Source organism: Setaria viridis, chromosome 9, assembly GCF_005286985.2.
Source record: "Setaria viridis chromosome 9, Setaria_viridis_v4.0, whole genome shotgun sequence".
NCBI classification, from domain to species: Eukaryota; Viridiplantae; Streptophyta; class Magnoliopsida; order Poales; family Poaceae; genus Setaria; species Setaria viridis.
Genome location: NC_048271.2, coordinates 35031503 through 35046210, shown reverse-complemented (window position 1 = coordinate 35046210; position 14708 = coordinate 35031503). Strand labels below are relative to the sequence as shown.

Sequence of the window (14708 nt, the reverse complement as noted above, 5' to 3'; positions counted from 1 at the left end):
GCATAAACTCTTGCAATCAGGATGGAGAATCACTCCACATAACTAGAAGAACCTACTTTTTTCAGTTTTTAGCTTCTTAGTTCATTTCAGAGAATCACTCTATCGAATCAGCAGAGAACTACTCTGCTCCTCTGTGAAAAAACTGTTTGTTTGGTAGAACTCCTTCTAGATTCAACGTATAATCATCTCGGGAGCTATGCCAAACGCACCCTAAATATACTCGCGCTCCAGCTCACCGGCTGTCCTCTCCCTTCTCTTCCCAAATCGCCCCAGCGAATCCAATCGAGCCCAAGGCGATGGACCAGCAGGGCGCGGGGGCGGACGGTGAGGTTCCGGCGGGGCTGGGGTTGACGGCGGCGGAGTACGAGCAGCTGCGGTCGACGGTGGAGGCGCACCACCGCTACGCCGTGGGGGCGGGCCAATGCTCCTCTCTGCTGGCGCAGCGCATCCACGCGCCGCCGGCCGCCGTCTGGGCCATCGTACGCCGCTTCGACTGCCCGCAGGTGTACAAGCACTTCATCCGCAGCTGCGCGCTCCGCCCGGATCCTGAGGCCGGCGACAACCTCCGCCCCGGCCGCCTCCGCGAGGTCAGCGTCATCTCCGGCCTCCCCGCCAGCACCAGCACCGAGCGCCTCGACCTCCTCGACGACGCCGCCAGGGTCTTCGGCTTCTCCATCACCGGCGGCGAGCACCGCCTCCGCAACTACCGCTCCGTCACCACCGTCAACGAGCTCGCCGGCCCCGGGATCTGCACCGTCGTGCTCGAGTCCTACGTCGTCGACGTCCCCGACGGCAACACCGAGGATGACACCCGCCTCTTCGCCGACACGGTTATCAGGCTCAACCTCCAGAAGCTCAAGTCCGTCGCTGAGGCCAACGCCGCAGCCGCCGCCGCCCCTCCGCCGGAGCCGGCGGAGTAGCGACGGCTGGAGTGGGAGCAACAGCAAGTTTTGGGCGTTTCTGTAATTTCGCTTCATGGGGACAGGGTTTCTCTGAATTGAATCGGATCATGGATGCACTTCTGGACAAGGAGGGGTCAGCTTGAATTTAGGTGTCATTGCAAGGGTGCTGCTACCTGTAATAATCTCTCTTTCTCCTGCTGGGATTCCTTCCATTCTTCTTTACTTCTTCCGGAATTTGGTTAATTTCAGCTTTATGTGATTGGAATGGTTCCTTAGGAATTGCGGCTTCTCATGTGTCTTTGCATTGCACTGCATATTCGCATGCGCCTATCTTCATTAGCGTGATCCACTCATAGTTTGATCCTCATAGATTGGCAAGTACAAATGCAAGAGAAGCCAGCTATTGCTAGCACTACTGAATTAATCATAGATCAATTGTGCTCATTAGTATCTTAGAAGTTGTTTGACGATGATGACTACGCATGGTTACATGTTGTGGTTGCAACTGAATTTGTTCAATTGTTTGAGAATGCATGAATCATTTTTGATTCTTTTTTGCCAAGATTCTGGAGGAGCTGGCAGCCTATATTTTGTGCAGGTTGCAGGCACCTTGGACCTGGAGTTTTCTTTGCCTTGTAGGGGTACTGTACACCATAAGTTTGAGTAAATCTCAGGTTGCTCCAGCTTAGCAGTACATGAGGAAATAGTAAGTGTCGTCGATTCCTTAAATTGTACTTGTACTATATTTGATGATTTGTCTTGAGATGCTCGCTTAAGTACTATTGCTGGCAGTGTTTTTGTCTCTTCTTGCCATATTTTCCTGCTCCGTGTGCAGTATACTCCCTCCCAAGGCCAGTGTTTTGGAACAAGCGTCATATGTGCCATGGCGACGCTTGTTTTGTTTCACACGGAATGGATGTCACCATCTTTTTTGCTGCAGTTCAAGCAATTTAAATTTGTAAGCATGTCAGTGTACTGAAGTGAATGTATATTCATCCTGCACACATTTTCTTGTGCCTATCTTGAGCTTGGCATGTTCTTGGACCCGTTTGAATGACATGATCGTTGAATTTTTTTTTTGGTAAAATTCTTTCCTTCCCAAATGTTTTCGGACTGGTACGAAAATTGAATTGCTCCTTGTAAAGTCCATGCAACTATTTCTTGTAAAGTTCTTTTTGTTCCGGATGCCGCCGCACCTTCTCGAAGCCATATCTTGCATCGCCTTCGAAAAGCGATGGAAGATTCAGACAGCGAAGGGGGGAAAACCAATGGGCATTTCCTTTCCTATTCAGCCACACAAGGCCATTACCAGAGGGGTACTTGCCACAAGTGAAAAATCAAGAGATTCCGGGGGAGCAATGTCGTTGCTCGATCAAATGACTGGAAATAAAGCCTCGGAGGGCACTTTGGAATAATAACGAGTGCTCCACTTCCATCTCACCAATCCGCTTTTGCTTCATCAGCAATTCGACATTTTCGTAGCCTTTCGCCCCATCTTCCTTGCCGATTCAACCCCATCGCCAACTTGTTTAGATTCCTTCTGCTTTTGCAGCCACAGCTGAAATAAAAAGGCTTGGTGGAAAATTCACACACCCCTCCCCTGAATAATGTTAATGGGCAGTGATCTTATCGTGGTCCCTAGATCAACAACAAGAAGCCTAGATTTCCGGCGATGAAATTGGGCGCCAACTCTCATCAGGCCTGACCGCCTGAACGACATCAATCTTGGATTTGTCCAAACAAGAACGAAGCCTGAAAGAGACCCGCCACATTCCTATGGTCCCATCCTATATCTCATAACATGCACTTCCAATATTCAGTGCAGCATAATTATTGGTTTTTTACATGGCAGAAGGCAGAAGCAGAGTTGTCCTGGTACTTAAAGAAAAAGAAAAGAAGAAGAAGAAGAGATGTGTGCTGGTGGTGGCTGCCGTGCCGTCGGAGATGATGAGAGAGAGAGAATTAAAAGTCCGGGAGGCAGTTGCACTCTTGCACACTCACATGGCGCTGTCTTTAGGACACTGACCTCCCCTCGTCAACTTGCTCAACTTGCCCTAATAATCAAAGCAAGAAAAGACTCTTCTCCTCTGGGCCCCTCGGGCTCAGCTGGCCAGGATACCATCATGTCAAGCTCAACTCATACAGTCATGCGATTAAATTAATTTTTCTCAAAAGTCCAATAGCTAGTGATCACTGATCACCAAATCACATCAAGTGGGGAAAAAAATTCTTCAAACTTTAGGCGCAAAAGGTACCTGATAGACGAAATTTAAATTGGATAAAAAAAAGTTGGGGTGAGAGAGGCTCGAACTCTCGACCTCAGGATCACTCACGTTTAGCTATGAGACCTACGCGCTAGCCAACTGCGCCACCACCCCAATGATGTCTACGCTCCTTTCTGTGGATAAATAAAAGTATATTTGTGAGGTCGTGACACCAACAACAAAAGTTGGAATTCGGCAACCGCTGAGACCGCAATTGTGCAGCCGTCAGAGGTCACTATCATCAGCTCCTAAAATTTGGGACGGACGCTGTGACGTCACTGCCAACGCAAAGTCGCCGAATGCTTCGCATCAGCAGTACCTTACCAGCTTCATAAATCCCATGGCGCCAAAGCGAGGCATGAGCAAAGCTCCAATCCAAGCAAAGTTAATGCAGATTTTGTAAATAAACTCTCCTTCACAGGGGAATTGACCTGATCTCGACAATCGACACGATCATCATTATCATCAATTCATCATCGCCATCATGACATGGATCAGTAGAGGTGGGAAACAAAGATCACAAGGCATTGAAACGGTGCCATCAGTCTAGCACGCAACCGATCATCACCCTAGCGCGGACCTGGTCACCTCGTACGCCAAGAAGCAGGCGCCGTTGGCCGGCATGCTGCGCAACATGGCGGGGCCGAACCCCTTGTAGAGGCCCTTCACGCCGTCGGCGGCGAGGATCTTCCTGAAGGCGTCCATGGAGCCCGAGTACTTGGGGTTCTTGTAGTCGTCCACCTGGAGCACGCTCTTGACCACGTCGGCCGGGTACACGGGGCCCCAGAAGGAGGCGCCGGCGAGCCCGCCCGCCAGGATCAGCGAGCCCCGGCCGAGCTGCGACGTGTCCTGCCCGCCGGCGAGGGCCTGCTTGATCGCCTCGTACATGCCGAACATGATGGCGTTGCCGGGCACCTCGCGCGCCAGCGTCGGGAAGAGCCCCTTGAAGAGCCCGCGCGTGCCGCCCTCCGATCTGAGCACGTGCCTCGCGACCTCCATCGGGCCGCCGTACTTCACGGCCGCGGCTGGGGCGGCGACGGTGGCGGCGGCAGCGCCTCCTGCGCCTGCAGCGGCGGCGGCGGGAGCGGCCGCTGCCAAGGCGCTCTGGGCTTGAAGCCTAACATGATATAGGAACATAAAAGGATCAGTGCTCCACTTGATCTGAAACTTATGCATATTTCTGTATTGTCATTTGTCAAACAACTTTGAACAAGCAGCAGCAAGAGATGCATTGCGCCTTCTGAATTTCTGATGTATAATATGGTCTAGCTGAGTGAAAAATTTAGATGGGATTATGAGACAAAATAATCTGCGAGTTATAGTACACACCAGAGTATATTTGCTAGATGATTGTCATTGGCGTATGTGATCACATCCTTTTTGCCATGGAGAAACAAGTTTTAAGATGCCAAAATGTCTGAGGAAACAAGCATACCACTGACAGACATCATACTAACTGATAAGCTCAGTTAAGCAGTGCCAAGATAAAAGCCATGGGTTGCTTGAATGGAAGAATGGAACACAAATGTTATTCCTGTATTTTGCTAGAGCATTTGCATAACGCCATGCCACAGGGAAACGATGCTAAGACAGTGATAAGTGATGGCTCTTTTCATTTGGATCTGACATTATGCATGTTTATGGAATCAGATGCCAATGTATGCTTGGTTGCATTCAGGTTACTGATACCAACATTCGTATTCAGGACCTCAGGACCTCGGCGTTCATGTTCAGAATTCAGAACCCCAAGTACTCGGGCATTCATGTTTATGGAATGAGATGACACTCTTTATGTATTATTGTTGCATTCAGGCTACATAAACATGTGACACAGAAGGCAGAACATAAGAAACAGGACGGTGTCAGAACTGACCTGCACTTGATGAGCTCGGTGGGGCACGCCAGGAACGAGACGGCGACCCCCGCGCCGGCGCCGGCAACGACCTGCTGGCCGACGGTGAGCGGCACGCCTGGCTCGGAGCGCAGCACGGCCTCCATCTGGCCCCTGATGGTGAAGAGGACGGCGTTGAAGGCGGCGACGGTGGCGAGCGGCGCGCCCATGCCCTTGTAGAGGCCCCGGGCCCCCTCGGCGGCCAGGGTCTGCCTGACGGCGTCGCCGGCGCCGGCGTATAGGGGCGGCCGGCCCGGCGGCGGCGTGGGCTGGCTCTGCAGCTTCACCTTGATGGTGTCGAACGGGTGGCCCACCACCAGCTGCGCCGCGCCGCCCACCGTGCCGGCGGCCAGGTCCTTGGCGACGTCACCCATCTGCGGGGCGCACGTTCTGCAAATTTCAGTGGGTGCTCCCGTCGGCCATCTGATTACCAGTGTATACACGGTACTCATTTTCAGTGGTTTTTCTCAGCGCATCAGTATGCCAGTTGTACTCATTTTCAGTGATTTTTCTCAGCGTGTCAGTTTTCGAGAACATGCCGGAGCACGTGTTTAGGTTGAGTAAACGCAAGATCAAACTAACGGAAAGTTCTTCTTCTTCTTCTTCTTCTTCTCTTCTTCTTTCTTTTTTTGAAGCGGCTGCCAGTAAAGCAGCGACTGCCGTGTATTGACATAGAAGAGGATCAAAGATGCACACGTGAAACAAAACGATCGAACAAATGGAAAGTTTCTTTTTTGAAGCGGCTGAGAATCAGGATCGAGCCAAGGCCCTTGATTAAGAGGGGTATTTTGTGTTGTTGCCGTGTGTGTCCATCACTCGAATACCGTTTACAAGTTGTGCCAGTTACCTCGCGGTGGAAGATCTGAAGAGAGCCAGTCAAAGATTGCATCCCAGATGCGTGCGGAGAAACGACAGTGAACAAAAAGACTTTTAGGAACGCATACCTTTGTCCACTTCACTTTGCATTTACCTCTCGCAATAGCATCAGTGCCGGTCCACAGAAAACGTTTGCGCTTCCCGTCAAGTTCCTCAAGTACAGAAGCTGGCGCTCTCAAGGCTGTCAGATAATAGATCGCCTGCGAGGTGAGGACTGAAGAAACCAGTGTTGCTCTTCCGGCCGGAGCAATCAGAGGGACTTGTCCTTCAAGGGTTGGGAATCAACTCGCTTAATTCTGGTGAGTGATAATGGCAGTCCCAGGTATTTGATCGGAAAACTTGTTCTCACGGCCGGGAAATTAGCTAGGACAGCTGAGAGGTCTATGTCTTTGACATCTGATTGGTGCCACAGAGCTCTCCAAAAAGTCGTAGCAGGTTAGAGATGGTGCTGACATCAGCCGCCGATGGGTTTGTAAAAATGATAGACATTTTTGTGACCAAGGCGAAATGGAACAACAAGCTTGACTGCTGAGCTTTTTGTGAACGGGAATGGAGAGCACAGACCGCAGACACACTTTGCTGTATGCACTCACCATGTATGGGGTGGCTCGATGTTCCAACTGGCTTATGAACCTACGGTTTCGCACTCTTGTCGTAGGAACATCTACGAGGGTAGATAGACAAGTTTGCTCTGAATTCTGATAAGAGAAGACACAAGGGGAACATGTTGATGTTCAGGCATTGTAACCCTTTCGGCAACGAGTAGTGCCGCAGAGGGGAGGCGCGTCAGGTACAGATTGTTTTACGAGGTAAAGAAAAGAAAGGTACACTTGGGCTGATTCATGCTACTTTCTGATGAATCTGACGAACCGTAGTGGTTCAACCAGGTCGACGAATCCAAAATTAAGGAGAAGAGCAAGACAGAGCAGGAGCAATGCCCATACACAATCAAATAAACAAGCTGACCAGACGACAGAAGCTAATCTGCAAGGGAACAAAACAACCCATACTTGTGCAAGGAGAGGTGCGGCAGCGGCGGAGGTCGGCAATGGAGGAGGAGCCCAGGGACGGGTGCCTCCTCCTCACCCAACGAACACGACTCGACTCCACCTACGTACGGCCCAGCGCTCCTCCACACCAACCTGAGCGGCAATGCGATACTAATAAATGCACGGCGCATATACCACTGCAAAAAAAGAGAGAGCAGTATATGGCGGAAAAGAGGGAATAAAATCCAGGCCAATAAGCCAAGGCCAAGAAAGGGAGACGACAACCTGCTGACGAGGGGGCCACTCGCCACCAGACGCCACAACCCAACAAAGCAAAGGCCACCAGTCCACCACCATCGCGCAACCACCATCACACTCACTCACTACACCCATCAACATCTTATGAAGCTTGCTTATTAAACAATCCCAACAGTCACCATTGCAGCCAAAAGTTCCCCCCTTTTCCACCCTAAAAAAATGCTTGCAATTGTACAATTTCTGGGTTGCACATGCAAGGCGTGCCTTTGCTCCATCCTGTGTTGCTATGGAAGATGTAGCAGCTCCAGCCGTGCCAGCAGAAGAAATGGCAGTGGCACTGGAGTAGCAGCCAATCAACCGAGAGCAGATCTCGTTATCTCGTACGCCACGAACGTAGCAGCATTGGCGGGGACGCTGCGTGCCATGGCCGGTCCGAACCCCTTGTACAGGCCCTTCACGCCATCAGCCGCCACGATCTTCCTCAGCGCGTCGAGGGACCCGGAGTACCTAGGGTTCTTGTAGTCGTCCACCTGGACCACGCTCTTCACCACGTCAGTTGGGTACACGGACAACCAGAAGGCGGCGCCAGCGAGGCCACCAGCCAGGATCTGGGAGCCCCTGCCGAGGTTAGAAGTATCCCGGCCACCCGCGAGGTACTGCTTGGTGGCTTCGTACACGCCAAACATCAAAGCGTTGCCGGGGACCTCGCGACCCATCGTCGGGACAAGACCTTTGAAGAGACCCTTCGCACCGGCATCCCGCACCACGTGCTTCGCCACATCGATCGGGCCTTTGGGTAGAGCCACGCCGGAAGCGGCTGCTGCCTCGGCTAAGGAACTCTGGGCTTGCAACCTGCAAGAGGGGAGATAGCTCAGAAGCAGTAATGGAAAATTGAATGCACAAAAGATGGCTTGCACAGCCCTTGAATGTTATCCTATCCACCATCTGTTCTACATGAGTATGGCTTGTAGGAACTCATTTGCAAAACAGAAAAGCATAACTGCAGAAAGATATTGCAGACTCTGTTCTATCTGTTTGCATTTGACACAATAAGTTTTGCAGTCTAAGTTTATGGCATTTGGTAAAAAGCACTACAGCAGCCCAGGTCACGCAGGAAATCAACACTAAAAGACTTACATGGAAAATACTATAGCATTAATCTAGTGCAGTTAAGCATGATATGATGCAACTGAGATGAACTGAATCACTGGAATGCATGGCAAGCAGTATCTGACGGTACGATTTCTAACGTCTGCCGAAAAGTGCATTCCCTAGAGAACGGATATCAGGCTTTATCGCATCGATTCCAATGGAACATTCAAGTGATGCAAATATGATGGACCGAGGAACACAGTCCCTTTTGAAAAGATTTCTCAACGAATGTAGGATGCACAACATGATTCGACAAGTAATTTGACCACAATTAAATTCTACATGATTTGCCTAGAACAACCTTTTCTGAAAAGATCAGGAGACATAAAATGCACAAGAGGTGACAGCAGCACAGCCCCTGAACGTAATTTGAAATTGGATCAACGTGCATTTTACATGAGTCTGACCAGACTTTATTTGCAAATAAGCACATAAATAATTTTAGTCTGTGTTGGCATTAGACACAAATAATTTAACTGAGAAACACTGGATTGAATGCAATTTAGTATGTGACATGCATGATGTCTAACATCTGCAGGAAAGTGCATTACATAGGACAAATAATCATGTATTTTACATGAGTCTTCACAACTTTAATCACAAGGTGAATTGTGTGATCCAAGAAAACGATGACTAATTTTATTTGTTTGTGTTCAAACAAACACAAGGATATTTTTTCAGTTGTTTAAGCTGCATAAGAAATTCTCAATAGAATTGCTTAAATTCGTCGCTACAGGTCATAAGATGGAAGTGAGATGAACTATGAGGCACTGCGATGCATGACAATAAAGTATGAGACATGTATGATGTCTAACATCTTCAGGGAAGTGTATTTCATAGAAGTGCATCTCTCTTTACCACATGAATGTCATGTTAATATTTAAAAGGCCACCTATTGAACATCACCATTCAAGTGAACAATGGAGTGACGAAAATTTGGACTAGCTCCACTGACCTGCACTTGATCAGTTCTGTTGGACACGCCAAGAAGGAGACTGCGAGTCCAGCACCAGCCCCTGCGATAACCTGCTGCTTCACCGTCAGGGCCACACCGGGTTCTTCCCTGAGGAGAGCCTCCATCTGCCCCCTCACACTGAACAAGAGAGCATTGAAGGCAGCAACGGTGGCTAGAGGTGCCCCCATTCCCTTGTACAAGCCCCTGGGCCCTTCAGCTGCAATCGTCTGCTTAACAGCATCGATGGCGCCTGCATACTTGGGGAGCTGGCCAGGAGCAGGGGTGGGCTGGCTCTGGAGCTTCACCTTGATGGTGTCGAAGGGGTGCCCAACAATCAGGTTGGCAGCCCCTCCTACAGTCCCGGCTGTCAAGTCCTTCACAACTTCCCCCATCTGCTAAATGCAACAAAAATCAGTTCAATGTAATTCAATTTGCCAGGAATTATGAGGGGAAAAAATATAAATGACTTGATGCAAGTAAATATTCATGGCAGGATTTTGCATCAAGCACCGGGTTGTCTGGATGGAAACTAAGAATGAGCTGAGCCGAGCCAAGCTGATAAGCAAAATAACAACCAACGTACCAAGGAATTCTACACTGGCATATTGAACCTTAAAACAAGTCAGCTTGGCTTTTCAAAGGAACAGACAGACAAACAAAACAGGTCAGCTGGTTCAAAGTTCAGAAATTTACAGTGTGGCAGTCACCAATAGAGATGTCAAAGAAAATTACACTGTGGCATGAATGATCGATACTTTTTACAGAAGTGGGGTATGTAAGCAACCCTTCCTGCAGAAGTTGAAAAGCGTTTCACGGCGAACCATCAGAATCCTCAGGCACATGAGGAGGCCGTCTGCATCAGGATTGAGGGGCTCCCTAATCCTCCTACAGCCTGTTGGGCGCAACGTTGCCCTGGCATCTCGCGTAGCCACTCGGCAGGCCTTGACCGAAACCTGACGAACACACCGAATTTGATCGTTTGGAGTACCTGCGATACGGTCGCCGCGGACCACAGGCGCCCTCGATGTCATCGCGGCGAACAGAAACAGTAAGCAGGGCCGCGCGCGCGCGAGCGCACACGCACACGACACGACAACTAACTAGAGATGAGATGAGATGAAATGATTCGGGCAGTCAGATCGTTGCAGGCTAAGGCGCCCGCGCGCGCAGGGCGGGGAACGATACGAGGAGGAGACGGCACCCAGGCGATCCGACGAGCAATGCGGCGAGAGGGGTGAGACGCGGGGCGGGCGGGTGGAGGAGGAGCGGAGCGGCTCACCTTGGGGTGGGGGGCGGGTGCCGGGGGTGGAGGTGGATGTGGGCGCCGGCGCCGCCGCCGCCGCCGCCGCCTGCCTGGGTTGGTCCGATCCGATTCGATGCGAATCGCGGGCGGGGGCGTCTGCCAGGCCAAGACAAGCCAAAGCCCGAGAGGAAGTTCTTCAAATCACAGTTTAGCTTCCCCCTACAAGTAGGCAAACACCGAGAGCACATTCACGTTGGCTTGTAAATAGTTGAGAGAAATATCACAAAGGTGTTGTTTAGTTGGCCAAATTGTGAGATGCAAAATTATTGTGCAGCACTGTAGCACACTGTAGCGTTTCGTTTGTATATGTGAATTATTGTCCAAATATTGACTAATTAGGCTCAAAAGATTCGTCTCGCAAAGTACAACAAAACTGTGCAATTAGTTTTTAATTTCGTCTACATTTAGTACTCCATGCATGTACCGCAAGTTTGATGTGATGGGGAATCTTCTTTTTGCATAGTGTCAAAGTTGGAAGTTGGGAGGTAACTAAACATGGTCAAAGTTGAGAAAATGAAGATAAAATCACAATTACACTTCAAAGCAGGGGTATGAACACAACTAGCCAAAAAAAAGCTTGAGAGGAAGTTCTTGGAAAAAAAACCCGAGAGGACATGTGTGGTTGGTTGACGCCTTCACGGGTCTGTTCCATTAGGTTCACACTCCACAGCATTTTCAAGCCGTGAGCCGGTGTACATAGGCAAGCAGCAGCTACATAGATTTATCCAAATCGGGCAGTAAAATAACAACTGATCTATTGGATTGGAATAACAACTGATCTATTTGGATTGGAATATCAGCACGCGTCATACAACACCGTTACACAAACCCAACCCCAACTCGAATTGGAATATCAACATGTACCATCCAACACATCGTACCACTCAACTTAACTCGAGAAGCAACACTGCACAGTTGAAGTGGAACGTCAAACGCGAGCCGCACGAAAGCCATCGCTAGCTCCACTCATCTTAAAAGCTCCGCCAAAGAACGGCCTCAGCAAACTCCGATGGCTGGCAACGATATCACCGTGCTAACAAAAAGCCGCCACCGCAACACACACCACCAGCAGCTCTCTTTTTTCCTTTTCTTTTTTTCTTTTTTAAGAGGAAACTAGAACACCTCGAATTCAATTCAGCATCCAACATGCATGCGCGTGAGATTTCAAAACGACGTCTTTGAGAAAGGACATGTGTGCCGTAGGCGGTCGTCCAACCAGATAGTCTGAATTTACACCTTGAAAGCACACGACATGGGGGCAACGGGCAACTCGATGGACGCTTCCGACGACACCTCTCACCTCGCCGCGATGCGACCAATCCAACTCGCGTACCGAACGGGCAGGTCTCTCCGCGATGCATGCAGCGTTCGACCGGTCCCAGTCCAAAGCATCAAAGCAGCCAATCCGGCGGCCGAGAGGGGTTGGTGAGTGGATTCGGACGGAAACCTGGGCTGTGTCCATCCACTTCCAGGCACCACATGCTCTCACGTCCGTCTCACTCACCACTCTACCCGGTGCCGGCCGGACTGCCACGGGTGAACGAAGCCAACTCGTCCTCTGCTTTGGTTACTGACCACCAGAGTTTCCCCGTCGTACTAGTACACGTGAGCGGATCGGATGAGATCGCACATGGAGAAACAGGCAAAAATTGGCCATGCCGCCAACCAATATGGCAGTATTTTATTGCAGATTTGCAGTAATCAGTGCCCGATCTGGACATCTGGTTGGACAAGTCCCAGCAGGCATCTGATTTGCCACCTCCTCTCTCACCTCTGCCCGTAGGAGTGATCCATCTGCATGATGATGGTAAATTGATAAATCCCTCACCAAATGGCGGGGTTTGGTGTAATGGCGTTTCCTTTGTTCGCAGTGCGTGCCACACGGCACAGCACTACGCATGTCCCGACCAATTGCTGCGAAAGTATGGTGCAGGATCACCAATCTCAAAGTCTTGGCACGACATCGAAGCGAGACGATTTAGTATACACCCCGCTAAAGTTTAGCACCTATCATATCGGATATTTGGATGCTAATTAGGAGTATTAAATATAGGCTAATTACAAAACTAATTGCACAGATGGAGTCTAATTCGCGAGATGAATCTATTAAGCCTAATTAGTTCATGATTTGACAATATATTACTACAGTAACCATTTGTTAATGATGAATTAATTAGACTTAATAGATTCGTCTCGCAGATTAGCACAGGGTTCTGCAATTAGTTTTATAATTAACTTATGTTTAATCCTTCTAATTAGCATCCGACATTCGATGTGATACTGCTAAATTTTAATACCTACTATCCAAACACCACCTCTCGTTATTAATAAGCTCCCGCGTTTTCAGTGCCGTACTGCTACTCCCAACTAACCTCACCGATCAGCATGCGCCAAAATGCCGGCCAGTCATCCCTTGCGGCAGAAAGATACGGTTACGATTGTATAAGCGTGGCAACACGCCAGACTGCATCCACTGACCGAAACCAAACTCCATGTCACATCACCTTTCTAGTTTACGAGTCGAGACTGTTTGGACGCGGGACGCTAAAGTTTAGCACATGTCACATCAAATTTTTGGATGCTAATTAGAAGTATTAAACATAGTCTAATTACAAAACTAATTGCATAGATGGAGTCTAATTCGCGAGACGAATCTATTAAGCCGAATTAATCCATATTTTGACAATGTGGTACTACAGTAATCATTGTCTAATAGTGGATTAATTAGGCTTAATAGATTCGTCTCACGAATTAGCTTATATTTAGTCCTTCTAATTAGCATCCGAATATTCGACGTGACACTGCTAAACTTGAGCACCTGGCATCCAAACGCCCCGAAAGCATCAGCTGGGACCTAATGATGATGCACGCTTCATATTACACAGAATAATCAAGCCATACCATAACAAATAATGACGGTGCACACCAAGTCATCCATCCACCACCGCAACACAACCACCAGACACGGGGGAAATTATATGTCCTCCGTATGAGTTAAGCGTGCACAGCTCAATGCTACGTGCAGCAGCTTTTTACCCTGCAAATCGTTCGACATGTTCGGACGACAGCCAAGTTCTGGTAACTTGCAATACCAGAGTGAAACAGAGGTGAGGCATGCCTTACAAATCTACCGTTGTTTTAATATAGAACTAAAATTTTAGTTTCATCTGGTCTCGTTTAGATTCTATAGGATAACACCTTCATCGACATTCACAATCTCTTTGTACTACTGATCCTAAATATCGATGTGTAGCAGCACCAATGCTGCACCTCATACACCCAATTTCAGTTCTACTGCATTTGAATTCTAGAATCCACCGCCCCAATCGCCATAGACATGCTAAAGTTTTTTGACAGTGCATCATAGATGAAGATACTGGGAGGGGAAAAAAAATAGAGAGCGCATCATTCATTCAAAACTGAACGGTATTGTCTAAGCGAATGGGCGCTCGCCGTTGCAGTCATGGGAGGACCCTCCTCATTGCTATCTCAGTCGAGTGGAACCAATCAAGTTTGACCCCCGCCTTGTGAGCTTCCAAACTCATCTAAGCAGCATTTTCCAATCTGACCCAGAAAAGATTAGGGCCGGTAGTTTACACAGGTGTTGAACCCAATACCTGGCTACCAAACAACCCTAAAGATGAACTGTCTGACATGGAAGGCCAACTGACTCTTCACAGGCACAGCTTAGTAAATTACAAAACTTTTCATTTGGATACTCTGAAAGAGCAAGATGTAAAGCTAGGAAAACAGGTACTCCCTCTGTCCACAAATATAAAGCTTTTATAGGTTTCTCAGAAGTCAAACTTATTAAACTTTAGCTATCAATAACAAGAAATTCATAAAGATTACTCCCTCCATCTATATGTTTATAAGGCATGGTATGAATTGGCACAGTCTTCCAAATAACACTCTGACCATTCATTTATCTTATATTATATTTTTTATGGTTATAAACTTATAATCATTGTAAAGTATATATTTGATTACGAATCCAACTATATAAAATTTAAATTATGAAAATAAAAAAATAGTAGTTAAATTATTGGTCAAAGATTACAAAGTTTGAATCTTGATATGCGTGTGCGCCTTATAAAAAAACGGAGGGAGTACTACCG

The 14708-nt window shown here is 48.5% G+C and overlaps 3 protein-coding genes and 1 non-coding gene across 8 annotated transcripts; 1 reads left to right on the top strand and 3 right to left on the bottom strand.

The window, feature by feature from the left end:
• Positions 1-175: 175 nt before the first annotated feature.
• LOC117837407 (abscisic acid receptor PYL10) lies at positions 176-1181 on the top strand. Its single transcript, XM_034717024.2, has one exon. It carries the CDS (start codon positions 297-299, stop codon positions 918-920), a length of 624 nt encoding a protein of 207 aa, XP_034572915.1. The 5' UTR covers positions 176-296; the 3' UTR covers positions 921-1181.
• Positions 1182-3192: 2011 nt separating this feature from the next.
• On the bottom strand, positions 3193-3280 carry TRNAM-CAU (transfer RNA methionine (anticodon CAU)). Its single transcript is given in 2 exon segments — positions 3193-3228; positions 3243-3280. It is a non-coding gene; the product is annotated as a tRNA-Met (tRNA).
• Positions 3281-3592: 312 nt separating this feature from the next.
• Positions 3593-7345, bottom strand: LOC117837405 (mitochondrial carnitine/acylcarnitine carrier-like protein). 4 transcript variants are annotated; one of them, XM_034717020.2, is made up of 4 exons: positions 7208-7345; positions 6944-7075; positions 5040-5480; positions 3593-4283 (listed from the first exon to the last, which is right to left on the bottom strand). In XM_034717020.2, the coding sequence occupies exons 1-4, from the start codon at positions 7291-7293 to the stop codon at positions 3731-3733; spliced, it is 1212 nt and encodes a 403-aa protein (XP_034572911.1). In that variant the 5' UTR covers positions 7294-7345; the 3' UTR covers positions 3593-3730. The 4 variants fall into 4 exon arrangements, with proteins under 4 accessions (XP_034572911.1, XP_034572908.1, XP_034572909.1 ...); XM_034717017.2 differs by having other exon boundaries at positions 6944-7293; XM_034717018.2 differs by having other exon boundaries at positions 5040-5447; positions 6944-7293.
• On the bottom strand, positions 7307-10752 carry LOC117837406 (mitochondrial carnitine/acylcarnitine carrier-like protein). 2 transcript variants are annotated; one of them, XM_034717023.2, is made up of 3 exons: positions 10567-10752; positions 9288-9682; positions 7307-8032 (listed from the first exon to the last, which is right to left on the bottom strand). In XM_034717023.2, exons 2-3 carry the CDS (start codon positions 9677-9679, stop codon positions 7534-7536), a joined length of 891 nt encoding a protein of 296 aa, XP_034572914.1. In that variant the 5' UTR covers positions 9680-9682; positions 10567-10752; the 3' UTR covers positions 7307-7533. The 2 variants fall into 2 exon arrangements, with proteins under 2 accessions (XP_034572914.1, XP_034572913.1); XM_034717022.2 differs by having other exon boundaries at positions 9288-9679; positions 10567-10751.
• Positions 10753-14708: the final 3956 nt, after the last annotated feature.